General features: G+C 42.1%; 1 protein-coding gene across 3 annotated transcripts in view; it reads right to left on the bottom strand.

Annotated features, from left to right (window-relative positions):
- Positions 1-23,792, bottom strand: part of TEC (tec protein tyrosine kinase) — a 219,320-nt gene that overhangs the window by 23,915 nt on the left and 171,613 nt on the right. For all 3 annotated transcript variants that reach the window (XM_073645530.1, XM_073645528.1, XM_073645529.1), the window contains 6 exons: positions 16,365-16,419; positions 7,123-7,202; positions 6,743-6,876; positions 6,300-6,374; positions 4,079-4,250; positions 1,977-2,193 (listed from right to left, as the gene is read on the bottom strand). In XM_073645530.1, coding sequence (XP_073501631.1) covers positions 1,977-2,193; positions 4,079-4,250; positions 6,300-6,374; positions 6,743-6,876; positions 7,123-7,202; positions 16,365-16,419 — 733 coding nt within the window. The remainder of the gene's footprint in view (positions 1-1,976; positions 2,194-4,078; positions 4,251-6,299; positions 6,375-6,742; positions 6,877-7,122; positions 7,203-16,364; positions 16,420-23,792) is intronic.

Genomic DNA, 23,792 nt, shown 5'->3' with positions numbered 1-23,792 from the left:
TTTCCACTGCATCCTTTACTATTGGCAGAGCGGGTTCATCTCCACTTTCTCCAGTTGCACATGTAATCAGCCAGAATAAATAGATTAGGGGTCCAGAATCACCAACCAGTGGCTCGAGAGCTCCTTGTTGGGAAGCTCATGGCTGATGGGTGGCTCACGGCTGTATGCAGAAGGCATTATTACTTTATAAGGAGAACTTAGGAAAATATTGCATGATAAGGGTCACATGGTACATTATTACCTTTTAAAAGTCATTGACCGGACAATATTACTTTTGTAAGCGTTGCTCAAACCCTTAATACCTAATAAGGTGGAACTTGTGCATTATTACTTTATAGAGGGGCACTGGGACCATTTTTACATTATAAATGGCACCAGGCCTAATATTATTTTAATTAGGGACACTCAGAAAATTACATTTCATATGGACACACAAGGGGCTACTGCGATTTCTTCGCATAGAAGGTGGTTTGCAACCGTCTCTCAGAACAGAGTGTTAGGCCTCTGTCACTCCAGCTCTATTCCCGCCCAGCACCGCCTCCTCTTGTGTGACTGACAGCCTCTATGCTGTGTGATTGAGCTGATGTGTCAAAGGCTTGGGAATACCTTCCGCGTGCCAAAAGCGCTTGTCTCATTTGCATATCTCTTCAAACGTTAAAATCTCAATAAGGAAGGAACGGACTGGCCATATAAAGGTATTGCTGGACTTGTCTTAGAAAGTGGTACACGTGCATATAAATAGTTTGGAGGGTGAAATCCTACTACCAGATTCCATTTACGTGAGGTGGGAAAGGCTCGATTATGACAATGTATCTCACAACAGAATATTTCTATTTATCAATTTTTTTTAGGGTTGTTACATATAGATTCCTTATATGGCCAACTGGACATAAATTGGGCAGTGCTGTGAAATCGGAGAACAGTTATATGCTGGCCATCACCAAAGAGGTTTTTTCAACTGTTCTAAAGAAAGGAAGAGCTGTCCATGATTGTCAACATATATAAGAGAATGGCATGAAAAACTATTTCCTTAACATAATTTATTATTGCGATTACTCCTTTTATCTGTAAGAGTGCTCCAATAAAACCTGAAATATTAAATATCCCCCATACTTTCTTACGATATACAGGTTCACCCAGAACACTCCTGCAGCCTAAATTGGGCAAGTCGAAAGGTTGAAAATCCTACATTATTTTATGATGAAGAAAGTAATTGGTATCTATTCTTCATGTTCTATCGTTTTATGCCAACATTAGATTTTCTTTTTCTAATAACTGGAGTAGTCTCATTTTGTAAAACTCTGCCTTGTTTCATGATATGCAAACCATATCATATTGTGCAACATTTCTTTACTTTATTTGCAACATTTGTAAACTAATACATTTTATATGTTATTTTAAAGTGGATCTGTCATCATACAATGCTGCTCTATGTAATGGCAACATGGTATGGGGACAAGTTCGCTCTTTAATAGCCAAATCAGCAAAAAATATTGCAGTTTTGATTGCTCATATTAGCCAAACAACACATCGGACACAGGTCTTTGGGAGGTTCTAACCACGTACAAGGATCGGTATTAAACTAGTGGGGACTGAGCACAAATCTTGAACTGACTACATCTAGAATTACAAATAATAGAAATAATCACAGACATTTTGTAAAATCTGGAGACTTTTGCCCATCATCAAGAAAAATGTATTTTGATCTATGGTCTGAAAAGTTGGAGCTTCACTTTAAGTTAAATAGATAGTTCAGTTCCAGTCACTTCACATTGGGAGGTGAATGGGGCCGGTGACTTCACCACTACTAATACCTCCAGGCGAAAGTGCACGACTGACATGTATGGTGCACTAATTTTGTGAATTAGGACAGGTGCACAATACCTGCGTGACGTCCATCATTCAGGAGCGCAGTATCACACCCTTATGTAACACACATTCTCTACACTTATATTTCACTATTACTATAGGATTACCAGGTCACGGTGGATGAAACTGTTACTTTCCAGAAAGTTCATGGCCTCGCACACATCCTGACACATGCTGAGCAGAATGTCCGGATTAAACTGTCCATGTTTTTGGCGGAGGTAATTTAACAGGCAGCCGTGCTCCATGAACTCTGTCACTATGTAAATCGGCCTCTTCTCTGTGCATACACCGTACAGCTGGACCAGCTTTGGGTGTGCCAGTTTCCTAGAGAAATAAAAAGCATGAAATATTATATTTGGTGCATTTCAGTCAGCTATAAATTACCTATATTATTAAAAAAAAAAACAGACGTTGTAAGTGCAGTGTTTCTATAGGCCCAGGCTGTGTAATGAAAGAGTCATATACAAGTCATCAGTATGGAGACGAATGTTATGATAGTTTGCACATAGGGATGAGCAGACCCGTTAATGTTAGTGTTCGACCGAACTTTAGTCCAAACTTCAGTTCGAATACCAGAACTCTATCAGAACTTGAACCCAAACCCCATAAAAGTCAATGGTGACCCAAACTTTGGTGCTGTAAAAGATATTCTCTCTCTCTCTCTCTCTCTGAGCATCCGAACTCCGAACACTAAAACGGACTTCCGGAATAAGTTAGCGCTCGGAATTCTACCCTGGACACTAGGTTAGTGTCCGGTACAAACCCCGAACTTTGCAGTTTGGGCTTGCTCATCTCTATTTGCAAATTTGACCACAAATTTGACTAAGGTCCAGCGTGCAGAATAACATGGTGTAAAACATACAGCTGAAATTCCACATCTGTTGTTGCCATAGAAATGCATGTCATTTTTTGTGTGTCTGTCCAATTTGAACACGAGGTTGTATATGCGAATTGCCTCTTCATAGATGAAGCACCACCTGTTGGAAGCAGCGATCCTATAATTCACTATCGACCCTTTAACGAGTCTTGCAATATGACTTAGGATAAAAGTTAAATCAGAATATCAATTTGCAGACACAGTGTTTTGGGGTGTTTCCCCTCATCAGTGCAAAGTATGAGATCTGACTTGGCTAGGTGAGAGGCTCCATACCAGTGTAAGGAGGCTTATTTGCCATGCAATGCTCCTCTGGGAAATTAAATATGCAAATTGCCTATTCAGAGAGGAAGAGGACTACGTCAAGTTGTATACACTTTCCAGATCCTTAGACGACAAGAGAGCAGCATTTCACTACAGATAGAGATGAGAGGATCGATTCTTGAGACTGTGGTCCAGCGTCCAGGTCAGTAAGACCAGGTGGCTAGAAGGGAGGCCCGCGAATCTCTTTCGTTCCGGTGTCCCTTTGATTTTTCAGAGCTGCAGCAATGTCATCACTGTGATGTGACGCTGCATCCTGGCTAAGCAAGAGGCATCACTGACGTGGACATTGGACCGTAGTCCCACGAAACAGATCATTCATAACTATAAATCCATCATAGCGCACGGGGGGTCGGACTCGCCAATTACACATTAATGACCAATATATTAATCTTATATGTGGAAAAACCCTTTAAAATAACTGGAAATTTTCTCTTTTTTTCTGGTTTTGTAATTCATTAAATTTTCACATGCACGTTATTAAGTTCCTATGTAACACTATAAGGCTCCAGTGAGACATTTATTTTCCACTATTTTTCCATTCATTATTGCTACTTGTACACGACAATGTTTAAAGGAATTGCAAGTAATCTTGAAACCATGAGAAAAAAATACTATTTTTTTTGTGATTTTTGTAAAGTCACTTGCAATTTTTTTCCCATATGTGCACAGATGTTGAAGTAGTGTTTTCCTTTTTCTGCAAAATATTTTTTTTTTCCATTTCTGCAAAATGTTAAAACCTTTATTAAATCTTTTGAGAGTCTGAGAAGAGTAAGTTCACATGTGGCAAAGGTGGTCAGAAATTTCTACAACTGTCCCATTCGGATGCATAGCAGAGAAAGTTTCTGCAACAAATCTGCTGCTGTATGTGAACATTACCTAAAAAAGCAAATATACTTCACATGCTTCCAGTTTAACTAATTCTGTAAAAACCTGCAAGGTTTCACATTACATATATCAGATTTTATTGGGTCTCTACCTATTATTACAAAGTAATAATTGCAGATTACATACATCATAACTTTAGCTTCCTCTATGAAATCCTCTTCGGACATGGCCCCCTCACGAATGGCTTTGATGGCTACTTTGTACTGCGCTCGCCATTTCCCAAGACGTACCACACCAAACAGTCCACTTCCAAGCTCCTTCATGAATGTAAGGTCAGAAGGGTTTATTTCCCACTTATCTGAAAATATGTAGATCAGATGTGAGTGTCATTAACGTATTAAAATGAATTAACAGCAATAAATCTTGTAATTGATAAAACTGATATTTAAGGCAATGATAAGCAATGATAAGCAAGCAAGATTATTTTGACAGTAACTCCAGAACATAAAGTCATTCCCAAAATCCTAATTAGTCCACATTATCTTCTTTAAAAAAGCAAGTTAGAGGTGACATGTGGGAAAATCAAAGAAGATATTCCTGCTCTTGTCTGTCATCTTGACTGTAGAACTTGGGCTGGGGATACACAGGGACTTTGGTCGCGACACTTCCCGTGTGGCCAAAATTTGCTAGGTGTCATTACTACATTGCAGGGCAATACAAGTGAATGGGGTTGTATTGCGACTTCGAGGGTACCATGATCATGACAAGCAAGTCAAAAAAGGTCCAACCATGTCAGATTTTTTGTGACTTGCCTCTTGTGGCTGCAGTACCCTCAGGGTCATAATGTGACCCCGTTCACTTTTATTAGGCTGCGATGAAGTAGCGACACCTCGACACTTAGCAAACTTTGGCTGCACGCTGTGTCACGATCAAAGTCTCTGTGTAGCCCCAGCTTTATAGTCTGTAGGAAGTAACAATGCTAATTGGATGACAGATGCTTCTCCCGATCACCCCATACAATCAAATATTAGGGAAGCCAAGCCTTCATGTATTCTCTATTGGGAAAGCAGAGTAAGGTCACAGTCACACGTTCACGTTCAGTATTTGGTCAGTATTTTACATCAGTATTTGTAAGCCAAAACCAGGAGAGGGTGATAAATACAGAAGTGGTGACGTGTTTCTATTATACTTTTCCTCTGATTGTTCCACTCCTGGTTTTGGCTTATAAATACTGATGTGAAATACTGAACATTTGAATGTGGCCTAAGCCACTTCTACACTTATCTGGCTGCAGCTAATTGCCACAAGGGTGTCACGTTCCTCTGGGAGACCTGGAGTTAAAAGGGTAATGTTTTGCAGATCCTCTTTAGAGACTGTGCTATTCTTGTCCTATTTTAAATGGATTTCCTTTCCATTAGCGTGAAAGGGTTAAGGACGCTTTTCATGCTGGCTGAGACCATACGTGGTTGTTCTCAGCTGCAACTGCTTTATCATTTTCTCTCCCTATATATACTGCCTCTGGCTGTTTCTTCCTGGCTAGTGAACGAATCTTCTTTCTGAAAGTGCTGAGCTGTGTAGTATTGGAGTTGGGAGTAGTTGCTGGAGTGTTCTGTGTGCAGTAGTTTTGTGCGTGTTTATGGCCTTGTCCTTATTCATATTTAGTTTGTTTATTCCTCCCTTTCCCTATCTTTCTCCCTATTTTTGGTGAGTGTTTTTGTGTGATAGTGGTTTTCAGTTTTCCCTGTCTGTCATTGTGTCTTGTTTCCCTTACATTTATGTCCCATGCCTCATGGGGTGGGGGAGGGAATAGATTAGGGTTTAACAAGAGCATAGTAAGGTAAGGTACGAGACCCAGGCCTCTCTACCATCAAGATTACACCTGGGTCAGGATGGATTAGGTCCTAGTTCCAGTTTTAGGCCCCTCTCCCTTACGTCAGACTGTCACATTGTGGCACTAATTTATCTGTAGAAAGGGTTGGGTGTTTGAATTTAGACTTCCTGATCATCATCTCCCCCAACATCATATGTCGGGGGAGAGCCGGGACCCCCATGCACATCAGAAGTTTGCGCGATCCAACCGAAATCAGTGGGTTCAGACATTTTTAATCTTATCATTTATGTGGCCATTAGGCTTGGGAAGGCTGCAAACTGCACTAACATTTATGTCACAGACAAGGTCTTGTAAGATATTAGACAGAATTTGGGCACGTAGTACATTCATATACTGTACAATCTGTCCAATTTGTTGTGTAGTTTTTGGCAACCAAAATCTGTTTGCAAAATGACTCCTTTTATAACTGTGCCTCACTATGTCCAGACACGTGAAGCTTTCAAATGTATAAAAACAAAACCAAAAAATAGTAAAATGGAATAGTTATATATTTATATTTATTATAACATTACCTACCATAGCTGAATCCAGCTGTTGTGGGTGCCGGCTTATCTTTTTGTAATACATGGTGACGTAATCTAGTGACTAAACCTGATGACAACAGAAAATAGTGAAAGTCCATCTTTAAGACTGTTCCCTATACTCTTCATTTCTTGTACAGCTAAACACTGGTGATTTTCACAATTAACACTTATGATAAAACTTATTACAGTGCTTTATTGCAGGATATAGCACGATCAACCTATGTGTGCTTGTTCTCTGTGTCATGTCCTGCAATGAAGAAATGAATAAGGACAGCAATACGTTTTATGAACATCTACCGGGTACCATTTCTTGGCACTGGGAACCACCGGGATATCTGAAGTTGTGCACCACCGGTCTCTGCAGTCATGGTGTGGAGGACTGGAGTTTGTAGAGTAGTACCGGCTTTATTCTCACACTGAATTTTGGTCGTTTACCTGCTGCATTGTGCTTGTGATACTCAATCATTTCTGGAATAGAGCTGAAGACGTGCTTCTCTGCCAGGTAAAACTGCTTGGGGAACGCCCCCGTCTCTTTAATGTGATAATGACGGATAGATGAGGAACCGTCCCTAAGGAGAGAAATTTTATAACGCATATTATAAATGCCAACAACTTTTTATGCCATGGATTTTATGTAGGATGCACCAATTCTTTTATGACACCGATTGGCCGATTGGACTGTGACTTTACAAGACATGTTGACCAACATTGATCTAATACGGATATCATAACGTTGGCCGATTACTTGCGGAATTTACACAATGTACTTCGTAAAATTCTCTAGTTGTATTATGTGAACAATGGCATTTACGTACCCTCCATATTTTGTGTATAGTGACACGGTATAAAGGCCAGCTTGACTGGAATTTCTAACAATGAAGCCACCTTCTTTATCCTGTAAAACACGACAAAATCATCATCCGTTCAAAGATCTCGGTCCAGAGGTAAAAACGTCTTACATATAGATCTTTCAATAAACATTGACCCGCTCTGAGAATCCCAGCGATGCCAACAGGACCAGCCTAGATAGGAGTTAGTTTTTTTCCTTACTTCTTTTGCGCGTTGTCCTAAGTAAAAGAGATTGCTTAGGATGCCTGCGTTCATGGGGATGCCTGCAGAGGCCATCTATCTCTACAAGCTCACTGTAAAATTGTGCCACACAAGGTTGGTAGGGTTGTACTGTGCTTTCTTTTTACATCTCCTTTTGTGCCTCAATGTAATAAATTCATACATTTCCTGACTTGGTTCTGTTAGATTGGGTTCTGAACCATATTGGGCACGACTCGCAACGCATTAGAATTATACATCTACCTTTCATGAAGCAGGACGTCGCTGTTAACAAATGAGACCGACTAAAGGGGTAGAAAGGAGGAAAGACCCGAACAAACGATTGGCCGCAATTAATACATTTTAACAATATGAATCTTTGTTATAAAATAAACACAAAAGAATAGACAAAAAAAATAAAAGCTTTCAATAATGTGCTACAATTTATTTCTTAGGTCAAAATCTGCCACCTGGATACATGATCAGTATGACCGCCATGTACATATAATAGATAGCTAAAAAAAGGTAAATATAGACAGTGCCACGAAGTGTTGTCAAGTATTATTCAATAATGCAAACATGCAAAACAGGTACAGATAACGTATTAATATTGCGGTATCAAAAGATATAAAAAGTAATGAGGGACATTGTGCAATAAAGTACCATGTACATAGTTACCAGGGGGGATAGGCTCATTTTGGATTCACATAATAATTGCAGCTTTTTCGATACTGAATATTAATTGACATCACTTTAATACAGGGGTACACAAACATTTGGGGTCCAAGGGCCACATTGTCAGATCGAACCAACCCCATGGGCTGCAATATTACCTAAGTATTACCTTCTGAGACTTTTGGTGCATATTTAAAGACTGTGCCACAAATATCTTATAGGGCTCCCACCAATCAGGAAGGTACAGGTACCCCTCTCATGGGATTACAGCCCAGAAAAGATTCAGCTTTCTACAATGTAGTTTATCCGAGATGATGAAACATTCGAGTGTTTCCCAAGTCACATGAACTACAATGAATATATCAGCACTTATGCATGACCACTTCTTCACCTCATCTACTCTTTTCTGTGCCATAGGAGTCAGCACTCACCCATTTTGCCAAATTGTGGCCGGCCACCCAGAAATGACCACACAGCACACCATTCATAATTACCCATCTCTACGGTGATGCAAACCACTTGTCTTCTCCAAGACATGGAAAATCTATGAGACCAGACACTATGCAGATGGTTAAAGGCCGCTCACAAGACTACCGTGGGCCGCAGTTTGTGCACCCCTGCTTTAGTTTAGATTGTGATATGTAATATTAGGCCATGGCCCCATTATCAGTATTTTGTCAGTATTTTTTATCAGGAGGGTGAGACAAAACCAGGTGAAGAACAATCAGAGAAAAGGTATAATAGAAACAAGTCACCGATTCTGCATTTATCACCCACTCCTGGTTTTGGCTCCCACTCCTGAGAAAAAATACTGACCAAATTCTGATAGTGGGGCAGTGGCCTAATTGCATGGCTCCCTTGACTATCATAATGGTCATATAGGTTGAATCTCAGTGTCAGATTTTGTCCCAGAAAACAGGTTCTGGCGCAATGTACACATTTTTTGTAAAGGAACAATTACACTCTTGACTGAAAGTGTTGGCACCCTTGATATTGTTCCAGAAAATTAAGTATTTCTGCTAAAAAAATGATTGCATTTACACGTTTTGTTATACACATGTTTATTTTCTTTGTGTGTATTGGAACAACACAAAAAACTGAGGAAAAAAGGAAAATTAGACATAATTTAACACAAAACCCCAAAAATGGGCTGGACAAAATTGTTGGCACCTTTCCAAAGATGTGAGCAAACAACTTTGTTTCAAGCATGTGATGCTCGTTCAAACGTACCTGTGGCAAGTAACAGGTATGGGCAATATGACAATCACACTTGAAAAGGAAGAAGTTGACTAAATCTTTGCATTGTGTGTCTGTGTGTGCCTCACTAAGCATGGAGAACAGAAAGAGGAGAAGAGAACTGTCTGAGGACTTGAGAACCAAAACTGTTGAACAATATCAACAATCTCAAGGTTACAAGTAAATCTCCATAAATCTTGATGTTTCTTTGTTCACGTTGCACAACATAATCAAGAAGTTTACAATCCATGGCACTGTAGCTAATCTCTCTGGACATGGATGGCAGAGAAAAATTGATGAAAGGTTGCAACACAGGATAGTCCGGATGGTGGATAAGCAGCCCCAATCAAGTTCCAGAGAAATTCAAGTTGTCTTGCAGGTTCAGGGTGAATCAGTGTCAGCGCAAACTATCCGTCGACATTTGAATGAAATGAAATGCTATGGCAAGAGACCCAGGTGGAACCCACTGCTGACACACACATTAAAAAGCTAGACTGCAGTTTGCCAAAATGTACGTGAGTAAGCCAAAAATCCTTCTGGGAAAGCATCATGTGGACAGATGACCAAGATAGAGCTTCTTGGCAAAGCACATCATTCTCCTGTTTATCAAAAATGGAATGAGGCCTACAAAGAAAAGAACACCGTATCTACAGTCAAATATCGTGGAGCTTCAAGAATGTTTTGGGCTTGCTTTGCTGCCTCTGCCACTGGGTGCCTTGACTGTGTGCAAGGCATCATGAAATCTGAAGATTACCAAAGGATTTTGGGTTGCAATGTAGTGCCAGTGTCAGAAAGCTGGGTTTGCGTCCGAGGTCATGGGTCTTCCAGCAGGACAATGACCCCAAACATACTTCAAGAAGCACCCAAAAATAGAAGGAAACAAAGCGAAGAAGAGAAGTCACCCTTCAAATATGAGAGACCTGGAGCAGTTCGCAAAAGAAGAATGGTCCAAACTTCCAGTTGAGAGGTGTAAGAAGCTTGTTGATGGTTGTAGGAAGCGACTGATTGCTGTTATTTATTCCAAAGGGTATACAATTAAATATTAAGTTCAGGGTGCCAAAAATTTTCTCCAGCCCATTATTGGGGTTGTGTTAAATTATGTCCAATTTGCCTTTTTTTCCTGTTTTTTTGTCTTGTTCCAATGCACACAAAGGAAATAAACATGTGTATAACAAAACATGTGTAATTGCAATAATGTTGTGGGAGGAATATTTCAATTTCTGGAACAATTTCAAGGGTGCCAACACTTTCGGCCATGACTGTATATTGAAAGAGAAAAGGAGAATGTAGAAGATAAAGTGTATGGCAGGAAAAACCATCAAAGGTTACATGTAGTAACGAGCAAATAAAAATTTACAGTAAATTATGTGCCATTAGTAAGACAAAATCATATTCAGTTTCTCTCGTCAATTTGCACATTTTGAAATATTTGTTATTAGTTTTGTTTAGGCTTTTGTATTGGTTATATAGTAAAGATTTATATTGTTTAAATTAGGAAGTGCAACTGATCTTTTGTACGTTTCTTTTCCCCTTTTGAATTGTATATTGTTACAGAAATTATAACCTCAGTCAGGTAACATTAGATTAAGTCTGCCATTCACATGATTGACACTACACAGAGGCAATAACATCTTAGAACTTAGAACCAAGGGGGGTGTCATTCCTGACACCTCGATCTGGAGAGTCCAAACTTCAAAGCTTGGGCAAATGATCCTATGTGGCCAAACTGGACATTTCCTATTTACCATAATGGAAAGGGGTTCACATGTGGGGGTCAGCTTTAGCTGGATGTGATCCATAAACCTCATCTACCCTCAAGGAAACAGAAGAACAACTTTTAGACAGAAAAATTTAGGTATTTGTTATTTCTCCATTTTTATTTTATAACTGTTTGGCTTATTTGTGTGTTGCTTTATTTTTAAATTATTATACATTTTCTTGTAAGAACTATTCCTTTTATACTAAAGCTTAAAACTTTAATAAGATTGATTCTTTATACTTTAAAGAATACATAGCCTTTCAGAGAGCTTGTGACCTTTTGACTGTTGCACAGTAATATATATTTCAGAGACTCATCACTCCGTGTGTTGGATGAGTGGTGGAAGCGTGTGGACCCCGTATCCGGGGTGTGTGGACTGTATTGGGATGTGATTTACGCTCACTGTAGCCTATAACAGAAGTTGAGTGCAAGATTGAGTAAGGGGAGATAAATTAACGCTTGAAGTCACTGCCCTCGTCATGTTCTGAGAAGTGTGTACATGACATATATGTTTCACACATTTTGGTTAGCGCTCCATCAATATACAGGTAGGACCCACTCATTTTGTTTTTTTCTACTCCTAAAGGGTTTGTCTCATATAGAGTCAGAGCAGTGAGTTGATATATAATGTGTGAGCGCCAGACAGGTGTGGACAAAACACTGCAAAGTAAGAATGCTTCCAAAAATAGAATTAATAGATGAGTTTTATCAATTAACAAAATGCAAAGTGAATTCAACAAAAGAGAGATCCAAATAAAATCATATCAATATTTGGTGTGACCATCCTTTGCCTTGCTGAGGTCAGTAAAAGCAACGGTCGGCCAAGAAAACGTACTTCCCTTGAAAATCGGAAGATGTCCAGCAGTGCCATCAGCTCAGAACTGGCAGCATCCAGTGGGACCCATTACACCGATCTATTGTTCAAAGAAGTCTGGCAATAAGTGGTTTTGATGGAAAAAGTGTAGCCAAAAATTATATTTGTAAATAAGGCCAAGCAAAACCACACATGAAAACATGGGAACTGGGATCCAGGAAAAAAAAAAAAGCAGGCGTCTAGACTAATGAGTCAAAATTGAAAAAATTTGGCTGTGACAGAAGGCAGTTCGTCGTCGAAGTGCTGGACAGTGGTGCAATATTGAGTGTTTGTAGGCAACAGTGTAGTATGGTGGAGTCTCCTTGCAAGTTTGGGGCGGCATTTCAGCAAATGGAGTTGGGAATTTTGTCAACTTTGTGAATTTTGTCCGTAATGCAATTCTGCATCATCATGCAAAAATTATTCTGCAACAGAACAATGATCCCGAACATACAGCCAATGTCAGTAAGAATTATTTTCAGTGTAAATAAAATAAAGGAGTCCTGGAAGTGATGATATGGCCCCCACAGAGCCCTGATCTCAACATCACCAAGTGATGGGATTACATGAAGAGAAAGGATTGCGCAAGCCTACATCCACACAAGATCTGTGGTAAGTTCTCCAAGACGTTTGTAACAACCTCCCTGCCAAGTTCCTCCAGCACAAGTGCATACCTAGAAGAATTGATGCTGTTTTAAAGGCAAAGGGTTATCACGTTAAATATTGATTTAGATTTTGCTCTTTCACTTTGCATTATATTAATTGATAAAAAATAAGTAACACTTAAAATTTTTTAAAGCATTCTTACTTTACAGCATTTAGTACATAACTATCTAAAACTTTTGCATATCATGCAGTTTTTAAGGGTTATCCATCCCCTTACATTGCATTTTCACGAGTTGCCTTCATTTACTGTTGCAATAGGAATAAATAGAAATTAACAGGAAAGATTTTTAATATATATTGAGGATGAGGACATTCTAGATCCCTATTTCATTAACTACAGCAAAGGAGATGGAAAGAATTAACATCTTTTGGGGAAAAAAATATCCAATTTAAAGAATTAACTATAACATATTAAAGGAGTTTTCCACTTTAAGGAAAGTGGACCCCAAATGCTCTTACAGTCATGGCCGAAAGTTTTGGCACCCTCGAAATAGTTCTAGAAAATGAAGTATTTCTCCCAGTAAGTTATTGCAATTACACATGTTTATTTCCTTTGTGTGTGTTGCAACAACAACAAAAAAGAGGAAAAAGGAAAATTGGACATGATTTCACACACAACCCCAAAAATGGGCCGGACAAAATTGTTGACACCTTCAAATTAATATTTAATTGCACACCCTTTGGTCTAAATAACAGCAATCAGTCGCTTCCTATAACCATCAACAAGCTTCTTACACCTCTCAACTGGAATTTAAGACAACTCTTCTTTGGCAAACTGCTTCAGGTCTCATATTTGAAGGCGCCTTCTCCCAACAGCAATTTTAAGATCTCTCCACAGGTGTTCAATGGGATTTAGATCTGAACTCGTTGCTAGCCACTTGAAAACTCTCCAGCGCTTTGTCTCCATCCAATTCTGGGTGCTTCTTGAAATATGTTTGGGGTCATTGTCCTGTTGGAAGACCTATGACCTATGATGCAAACCCGGCTTTCTGACACTAGGCACTACATTGCGACCCAAAGTCCTTTGGTAATCTTCAGATTTCATGATGCCTTGCACACAGTCAAGGCACCTAGTGCCAGAGGCAGCAAAACAACCCCAAAACATTTGATCCTCCACCATATTTGACTGTACGTAGTGTGTTCTTTTCTTTGTCTCATTCCTTTCTCGGTAATCAGTAGAATGATGTGCTGTACCAAAAATCTCTATCTTGGTCTCATCTGTCTACAAGACGCTTTCTCAGAAGGATTTGGCTTACTCACGTACATTTTGGCAAACTAGTCTTTTTATGTGTGTGTCAGCAGTGAAGTCCTCCTGGGTCTCCTGTCATAGCGTTTCATTTCATTCAAATGTCGACAGATAGTTTGAACTGACACTGATGAACCCTGAGCCTGCAGGACATCTTAACTTTCTTTGAAACTTGATTGGGGATGCTTATCCACCATCCGGCCAATCCTGCATTGCAACCTTTCATCAATTTTTCTCTGCCGTCCATGTCCAGGGAGATTACTTACAGTGCCATGGGTTGTAAACTTCTTGATTATGTTGCATACAGTGGACAGAGGAACATCAAGATCTCTGGAGATGGATTTGTAACCTTGAGATTGTTGATATTGTTCAAGAATTTTAGTTGTCAAGTCCTCAGACAGTTCTCTTCTCCTCTTTCTTTTCTCCGTGCTTAGTGTGGCACACACAGACACACAATGGAAAGATTGAGTCAACTTCTCCCCTTTTTATCTGGTTTCAGGTGTGATTTTCATATTGCCCACATCTGTTAGTTGCCACAGGTGAGTTTAAATGAGCATCACATGCTCAAAACAAAGTTGTTTGCCCATAATTTTGGAAAGGTGCCAACAATTTTGTCTGGCCCATTTTTGGGGTTTTATGTGAAATTATGACCAATTTGCCTTTTTTTGTGAGTTTTTTTGTGTTGTTCCAATATACACAAAGGAAATAAACATGTGTATAACAAAACATGTGTAAATGAAATCATTTTTTAGGAGCAATACTTCATTTTCTGGAACGATTTCAAGGGTGCCATCACTTTCAGCTATGACTTTACCTAAAATAACATCTACATATGCACAGTCAGTGAGCTCAGTGACTGGCTCCAGTGGTTACGAGAGCTGTTAATGTGACGTCACCCCTGCAGCCAAAACCCCAATACCTAAGCAGAGACAGGTAGATGGCTATGGATCAAGGGAGAGTGAGAACCTGCTCTGTTTGTTACTTTGAGTATTTAAGACCATTTCCTTAAAGTAAAAACAGATGCCTTGTCTTATCTGTGGCTCAGACTGAAACTTATTTATAGCCACAAGATGGTCATCAAGTCAGTAAATATTAAAGAAGTTCTCAAGAAATAGAAAAAAATAAATACCAAAAGGAAATGCCATTATAAATAAATGACTAAATAACATTATCAGCAAATCACAATGGTTTTGTTTAGGGAGGTAATTGTTATAAACATATAAATGGCCGTCAATTTGTTACACTGCAAGAAACCTGTCTTAGGTCAAGTGCCACTGAGTATGTCCAGTAGGAAGCTCCACAGCTGTGACCTGGAGATAACCTATACTATGTAATGTAATTCAGAAAGACATGGTGGACAGCAGTGTGAGTGGCCTCTTCTTACCTCAACATCCCTGGTATTTCCAGTATTAGATAAGATACACAAGATGGACAGCAGTGTGAGCAGCCTCGTCCTATCTCAGAACCCCTGGCATCCCCAGTGTTAGATCAGAAACACAGGGTGGACAGCAGTGTGAGCAGCCTTTTCTTACCTCAGCATCCCTGGTATTTCCAGTATTAGATCAGATACACAGGATGGTCAGCAGCCTCGTCCTATCTCAGAACCCCTGGTATCTCCAGTATTAGATCAGAAACAAAGGGTGGACAGCAGTGTGAGCAGCCTCTCCTTACCTCAGCACCTCTGATATCTCCAGTATTAGATTGGGATATCCACTGAGAGCACATCTACCTACACATGCACGGAGAGGAGCTTCCTACTGCACATCCTCACAGGCACTGGCCCTAACATTCTAGGATAGGTATCCATTAGTGTAACAAGGCAGTGGCCATTTTCATTCTACAACAATTACCTCCCTAGACAAAATGATTTTGATTTGCTAATTAAATGTATTTATTTATAATGACATTTCCTTTATTTTTTTTTCTCTTCCAAGACAACCCCTTTAAGATGATTTCCCATGCCACGAGTTCAAAATAATTACAAACAAGCAATTAAACCTCCAGTGATTAGGATTAGCAAGTAATCAAAGCCTACAAAATAGCATGCATTTTTTTCTTAAATCTTTATTATTCCATTACTCTCTCTTCATTATAACACACAAAAGTTGTAAAATGGAATTAAGTAAGGTGAAATATGTGCATATAAAAAATGTAATTATATCACAACAATAGAATTTTATTGATATAAATATTATAGATATTTAAGGGTTTACACTTGAACAGTGAGATTATTTCTAGTGATTCTTAGTGACAGAACTATTAAAGGAGCTTTCCACTTTCAGTGAAAAGTGGACTATATAATAATAAAGCCATCTGGTACTTCACTGAGCTCAGTGACTCGCTACGTCTACATTGTCTGAGCCTCTAAGCCGTGATTGGCTGCAGCGGTGTGGCACGCTGATGACATTATGACATCCCTGCAGCCAAAATAGCAAGACCTGAACAATGGCGGGGAGCAATCAGTGGGTGGCGAGTACCAACGGGCTTTGTCATTTTACATGTCTGTCATCGTATGGAGTTCACTTTGCTGAAATTGGAAAACCCTTTAGCTATTACAATACCAATTAATACTTACTTCCACTTTAAGAAGCTGCTCGGCTTTACTCCTGTTTATACTTCTGCTGTACCAGCTGTAAAAAATATATATATTAGTCAGCCTTGTGCAAGACGATGGAAACACTTTGGGGGCGATTCATTAAGGTGTTTATGCCAGCACTGACTCCTAATGCAGAACTTCCATCTCTGCTGCATATCCCTGATATCCCAAATGGTTTTAGGGGGGACCTTAACCCTGCTGTGTCCTGCAGGGTTTCGATTCCCCAGCCAATCACCAACCAGCAGGTGCTATATCAGGCAGCACTGCTCTTCACACCTTTGCCGGGGCTTAGGTTCCAGTTTGCTTTTAGCATCTAGTTCCCAGTCAAGGTGTTTTGTTGTTTATCCATCCCGTTACTGACCTGGCTTGTCTTCTCATCCTGCATGTTCTCTCTGCTCCTGACCTCAGCTACTTATCCTGAAACTGTGCTGCCTGCCCCGACCCCGGACCATCTGACTACATTTCTGTCTCGCCTCTCTGTACCTCACATACCTCACATACCTCCTATGACCCGTGGGTAAGCTGCCGCAAGTCCAGACGCAGCCCTGGAATAGCACCTAGTGGCTATCCTGTAGCTCAAGCCTATCCTCACCATCAGAGGTGCTGGAGACCAGGTAGCCACTTAGTAACGCCCCTCCAGGGTAAGTCCAGCCAGTGGCTGAGTTGGTTCTAAACCCACTAGTGTTACAGTTTGCACAAATATTGTGACTTTTGGCATTTATACGCCAGACCCGGCCAACTGGGAATAGCATGGGCGGCACATGGCTGGGGCAATGTGATGCCCACCTGCCAAATTCATCATAAATTAAGCCACTAAAGTAGTGTAACTTACTCCTGAACTAGTCCCCGACTGGCATACATTTATGGCAGCGGTGCACGCTGAGTAACAGACACACCTAATTCATTAAGTGGCGCACAGCATTTAATAAATTTTGTGATTGTATTCCAAAGATCGCTTCATTAACACTGGTGGGCACTACGCCAGTCTTAATGAATCGCCCACTTGGGCTACTGATTCCATTGCACATATTGGCCAAAAACAATGACAACTGGTCCACTGGTAAAATTGATTAAAAAGATGTTTATCCTAGTTTAATTTATTTCAACCCTTCATAAGTAGGCTTGTTTTTTTGCGGGATAAGTTGTATCTTTTGAATGACGCCATTAAATTTAACCATATAATGTACTGAAAAATGGGAAGAAAAAAAATCCTAGTGGGGTGAAATGGTGAAAAAAAGAGCAATTCTATCTGTTAGAGGTTTTTTGTTTTTTTTGTTTGTTTGTGTTTTTTACACATTTCATCGTGTTGAAAAATGACCTAATCAGTACGATTACAGCAATAATAAACCTGTATTATATATATGTATGTATACATAAAAAAATTATAATATATATATATATATATATATATATACATATACACAGTACAGACCAAAAGTTTTGACACACCTCATTTAAAGATTTTTCTGTATTTTCATGACTTGGAATATTGTACATTCACACTGAAGGCATCAAAACTATGAATTAACACATGTGGAATTATATACTTAACAAAAAGTGTGAAACAACTGAAAATATGTCTTATATTCTAGGTTCTTCAAAGTAGCCACCTTTTGCTTTGATGACTGCTTTGCACACTCTTGGCATTCTCTTGATGAGCTTCAAGAGGTAGTCACCGGAAATGGTTTTCACTTCACAGGTGTGCCCTGTCAGGTTTAATAAGTGGGATTTCTTGCCTTATAAATGGGGTTGGGACCATCAGTTGTGTTGTGCAGAAGTCAGGTGGATACACAGCTGATAGTCCTACTGAATAGACTGTTAGCTGCTTTTTTCTTGCCATAATACAAATTCTAAGTAAAGAAAAACGAGTGGCCATCATTACTTTAAGAAATTAAGGTCGGTCAGTCCGAAAAATTGGGCAAACTTTGAATGTGTCCCCAAGTGCAGTTGCAAAAACCATCAAGCGCTACAAAGAAACTGGCTCACATGAGGACCGACCAAGAGTCACGTCTGCTTCTGAGGATAAGTTTATCCGAGTCACCAGCCTCAGAAATCGCAGGTTAACAGCAGCTCAGATTAGAGACCAGGTCAATGCCACACAGAGTTCTAGCAGCAGACACATCTCTTCAACAACTGTTAAGAGGAGACTTTGTGCAGCAGGCCTTCATGGTAAAATAGCTGCTAGGAAACCACTGCTAAGGACAGGCAACAAGCGGAAGAGACTTGTTTGGGCTAAAGAACACAAGGAATGGACATTAGACCAGTGGAAATCTGTGCTTTGGTCTGATGAGTCCAAATTTGAGATCTTTGGTTCCAACCACCGTGTCTTTGTGCGACGCAGAAAAGGTGAACGGATGGACTCTACATGCCTGGTTCCCACCGTGAAGCATGGGGGAGGAGGTGTGATGGTGTGGGGGTGCTTTGCTGGTGACACTGTTGGGGATTTATTCAAAATTTAAGGCATACTGAACCAGCATGGCTACCACAGCATCTTGCAGCAGCATGCTATTCCATCCGGTTTGCGTTTAGTTGGACCATCATTTATTTTTCAACAGGATAATGATCCCAAACACACCTCCAGGCTGTGTAAGGGCTATTTGACCAAGAAGGAGAGTGATGGCGTGCTACGCCAGATGACCTGGCCTCCACAGTCACCAAACCTGAACCCAATCGAGATGGTTTGGGGTGAGCTGGACCGCAGAGTGAAGGCAAAAGGGCCAACAAGTGCTAAGCATCTCTGGGAACTCCTTCAAGATTGTTGGAAGACCATTTCCGGTGACTACCTCTTGAAGCTCATCAAGAGAATGCCAAGAGTGTGCAAAGCAGTCAAAGCAAAAGGTGGCTACTTTGAAGAACCTAGAATATAAGACATATTTTCAGTTGCTTCACACTTTTTTGTTAAGTATATAATTCCACGTGATAATTCATAGTTTTGATGCCTTCAGTGTGAATGTACAATTTTCATAGTCATGAAAATACAGAAAAATCTTTAAATGAGAAGGTGTGTCCAAACTTTTGGTCTGTACTGTATATATATATATATATATATATATATATACACACACACACACACACACACACACACACACACATATATATATTTGTGTGTATTGGAACAAAAAAAAAACAGAGGAAAAAAAAGGAAATTTTACAGAATTTCACACAAAATCCCAAAAATGGGCAGGAAAACATTGTTCGTGTGGCAACCCAGGAGTCTGGTTGCCACATTGGCATTGCCTCCCTCACAGGGGGTGATACCATGCCTGGAAGCAAGAAGGGGTCCCCTTATCAGGCAACACCAGCATCCAACACTTTTCCTGGCTCCAGATGAGAAGGGGGAGCTCTAACCCAGTTTCAGGGGAGCTTCCCCTTTAAATTGGGGCCCGGAGGAGGGGGTTAGGGGAGTCAGTTGGAGACAGAGGAGAGAGTCAGTTGGAGACAGAGGAGAGAGTCAGTTGGAGACAGAGGAGAGAGTCAGTTGGAGACAGAGGAGAGAGTCAGTTGGAGACAGAGGAGAGAGTCAGTTGGAGACAGAGGAGAGTCAGTTGGAGACAGAGGAAAGTCAGTTGGAGACAGAGGAAAGTCAGTTGGAGACAGAGGAAAGTCAGTTGGAGATGGAGGAGAGCGAGTGGAAGACGAGGGATAACCTGGGGAAGGGAGCTGTGACCAAGCTCGCCCCAGAGAAAAGCGCCAGAAACCAGACACCGGAGTCGGGGTTGCTCGGGTACTGAAGTCCCGGCAGCTAAATCCGGAGGGCAGGAGACTGCAGGTCTCCTGGCCCCACCAAACACCCGGCGGCTGAGCAGCATACTAGAGCCTTTTAAAGGTGTCGTTCCTTCGTTGCCGCTCTGTCAGCATCCTTATAGGCCAGCTAATCGGTGCGGCCCAGAGGGAGGTGAAGTCCTGGCCGGCAGGGAAAAAAGAACTGTTAAGCAATTCTGGCCAGGCTGAAGGATACCTTTGACACCCACACAGCAGCGGAGATTAAAATCAAGTTCTACCGGTGCAAACAAAGGGTGCCGGACAGTGTACGGGACTATGCTCTAAACCTGCAGGAGGCACTGCGGGCCATTAAACAGGTAGACCCCGAAAGTGCGAGATGAGGACAGATTGCCAACCGAACAGTTTGAGGGGCTCCTGTCTAATGCTCACCGGATACAGCTGCGCATTATGGCTCTGCAAAACCCTGATCTAGACTTTGCACAATTTAAAGACCGGGCCATCCGGGTGCTGTGAGAATCAACCCCAAGTGGCACTGCACCCCTCCGGCCCTAGATAATGACCCCTCTGCAGAACTACGCCTTCAGGTCCAGGAGCTGACCAAAAGTGTGGCTACACTAACCAAAACCATGCAGGCCATGCAAGTGTCTCCAAAGGAAAGGATCCAGCTGGCTTACAGTCCAGATTATGTCCCGTGGCGACGGCAGAGAAGAATTCCACTGACCAGAGGGAGAGACAGCGATCGCTACGACCAGAACGGACAACTCATCTGCCGCGCTGTCAAAAAGCGGGGCACATCGCAAGATTCAGCGATTTAAACTAGCAACCCCTGGGACAGAGTTTCAACCCCCAGGAGTAAGACGACCAGACCCACAAAGCTGGCGAGACAAGTATGTGGGAGGACGACCGGTCCGTCCTGTCGTGCTTGATGGCATCCCGATGAATGCACTTCTGGACACCGGTTCCCAGGTGACAACGATGCCATATATTCTTTTTAAACGGTACTGGGCTGATTGAGACATTACCTGCAGTCCAGATGAACACTTTAACATCTTTGCCGGCAATGGTCAGCCCTCGCCTCAGGTGGGGTATAAAGAGGTGACAATAAAAGGTTGGCCAAGTAGAATTGCCATCACAAGGGTTGATTATTGTAGATATTGATCACCGAGAAAGTCATCCTATGATAACCTTAGTCACCAAAGTGATAGAGAATTGTCTTGGGGAAATTATTGCTTTGTTGCAACAGGTCGCAGAGACTGCCAGTTCTAGTCAGAAGCGAGTTCTGCAGAAGGAGATCAAAGCACTGATGCAGAGACAACAAGTAGAGTTGCCTGGTGGAGAAGTCGGCAGTGTCAGAGTGAGTGATCCATTCCCCATTGCAATACCCCCTAGGAGTGATATGTTAATATGGTGTCGGGCAGCAATAGGTCTCAGGGGTTAAGATTATCAGGCCCTGGTAGAACCCGTGTACTCTGATAGTAGGCCCACCATCTTGACGGCCAGGGGGGTAGTCGATGTCCCAAAGGGGAGAGTACCGATACGCATCCTGAATTGTGGGGAGAAAGAGGTCCATTTACCTCGCTATGCCACCCTTGCTAAGCTGTTCACTGTCAGTAACAACGCAATAAAGGCAGTGGAACCCTTGCCTCTGCCCGAACAGGCGGAGGACAATGGCTCCAAGGGGCAGATGGAGGATTGGTGTCAGAAGCTACAAGTAGGCACTGACTCCACCCCTTCGCACCAAAAGCATGGGGTGTACCGGGTGGTCCAAGAATATGAGCGAGTCTTTAGCAAACACCCACTAGACTTTGGGCAGGTAAAAGGGGTCCAACATCATATCATCCCCACAGGAGATCATCCGTCCATTAAAGAGGTACCACCCTGTACCCCCAGCTCACTATCAATGTGCCAAGGGAATGTTATGGGAGTTGAAGGAGGCTGCGGTGATCAGAGATAGTTGTAGCCCCTGGACAGCTCCATTAGTCCTTAGCTAGAAAGAAAGATGGTACAACGAGGATGTGTGTTGATTATAGGCAGATTAACCGCATTACACATAAGGATGCCTATCCATTACCCAGAATTGAGGAATCATTAGTTGCACTGAGATCCGCTAACTATTTCTCCACTTTAGATCTCACCAGTGGGCATTGGCAGGTTTCCGTGGCAGAGGCGGACAAAGAGAAGACAGTGTTTACGACACCAAGGGGCCTCTGCGAGTTCAACTGCATGCCATTCAGGCTCTGCAATGCCCCGGGAACATTCCAGCGGTTAATGGAGTGCTGCCTAGGACACAAAAACTTCGAAACCGTTCTGCTGCACCTGGACGACGTAATCGTCTACTCAAAGACCTATGAAGACCACCTGGAGCACCTGGCCGAGGTGTTAGAGGCCTTATCCGGTTTTGGGCTGAAAGCAAAGCCGTCCAAGTGCCACCTGTTGAAGCCCAAGGTGCAGTACCTAGGCCATGTGGTAAGCGCCGAAGGTGTAGCACCAGACCCTGAAAAAGTCACCGTGATCAAGGACTGGCCAAGACCCTCCACTATCAAGGCAGTGCGGCAGTTCCTCGGGCTGGTAGGCTATTACAGGAGGTTCATCAAGGGTTTCACCAAGATAGCGGCACCCATGCAGGACCTCTTAGTGGGCCAGTCCAAGAAGGCCAAGAACACGAATCCTCTGTTCAAGTGGGGTAAAAAAGAAGAAGAATCCTTCACTCGGCTGAAGGTGGCTCTTATGGGAGACAAAGTCCTGGCCTACTCAGACTATGGCCAACGTGGGATTGGGAGCGCTGCTGTCCCAGTTACAGCAAGGCAGAGAGAGAGTGTGATTGCCTATGCCAGCAGGAAGCTCCGTCCCACGGAAAGGAACCCCGACAACTGTAGTTCCTTTAAGTTGGAGTTTCTAGCTATAGTCTGGGCTGTAACGGAGCGCTTCAAACACTACCTGGCTTCAGTGAAGTTTACTATTTTCACAGACAATAATCCACTGACCCACCTTGAAAAGGCGAAGCTAGGTGCGCTGGAGCAGCGATGGATGGCCCGCTGTCCAACTACGAGTTTACCATCAAATATCGGGCGGGGCATAAAAAACGCTACTGTTGATGCGCTGTCCAGGATGCCTGACTTGCCAGATGGGGGAGAAGACCCGGAAGAGCTGGACGAGATAGAGCTACCGGCTTTCCATCATCACAGGGTGACTCAGTGCTCCCATTGTGTGAGGGACAAGCTCTCCGCCGACAGAGAGGCCACGTTTAAGCCATTGCCCCACCATGGATGGGCAGAGACGCAGGATAGCGACCAAGCTGTCCACCTAGTAAAGGAGTTGCTGACACAAGCTGACTCGCACCCTGGTCCAGATGCTCCACAGGAAACCCAACAGTTGTGGAAGGAGAAGGGCAAGCTGTTCATCTACGAGTGAAAGCTGTGTCAGAGAAGCATCAACTCCCGGACACACAAACAGGTCTGGCAGGTGGTTGTCCTGAAGCGGGATGCGCCAATGGTCTTAGAGGCATACCACGGTGGAGCAGGAAGAAGTTGGAAGTCCTGCTACGTGAGCGATTCTACTGGGCTGGCATGAGGAAAGCAATCGAGAGATGGTGTCAAGAATGTGGTCCATGCAACCTGAGACGGAAAGACAGTGATAGCCAGAGGGCTCCCCTACATCCCATAGTCACCAAATAACCACTTGAAC

Source organism: Phyllobates terribilis, unplaced genomic scaffold (assembly GCF_046119375.1).
Source record: "Phyllobates terribilis strain yellow unplaced genomic scaffold, ASM4611937v1 Scaffold_1__5_contigs__length_1240528914, whole genome shotgun sequence".
In the NCBI taxonomy this organism is placed as follows: Eukaryota; Metazoa; Chordata; class Amphibia; order Anura; family Dendrobatidae; genus Phyllobates; species Phyllobates terribilis.
Note: the sequence above shows the minus strand (reverse complement) of the source record. Positions and strands in the feature narration are given on the sequence as shown.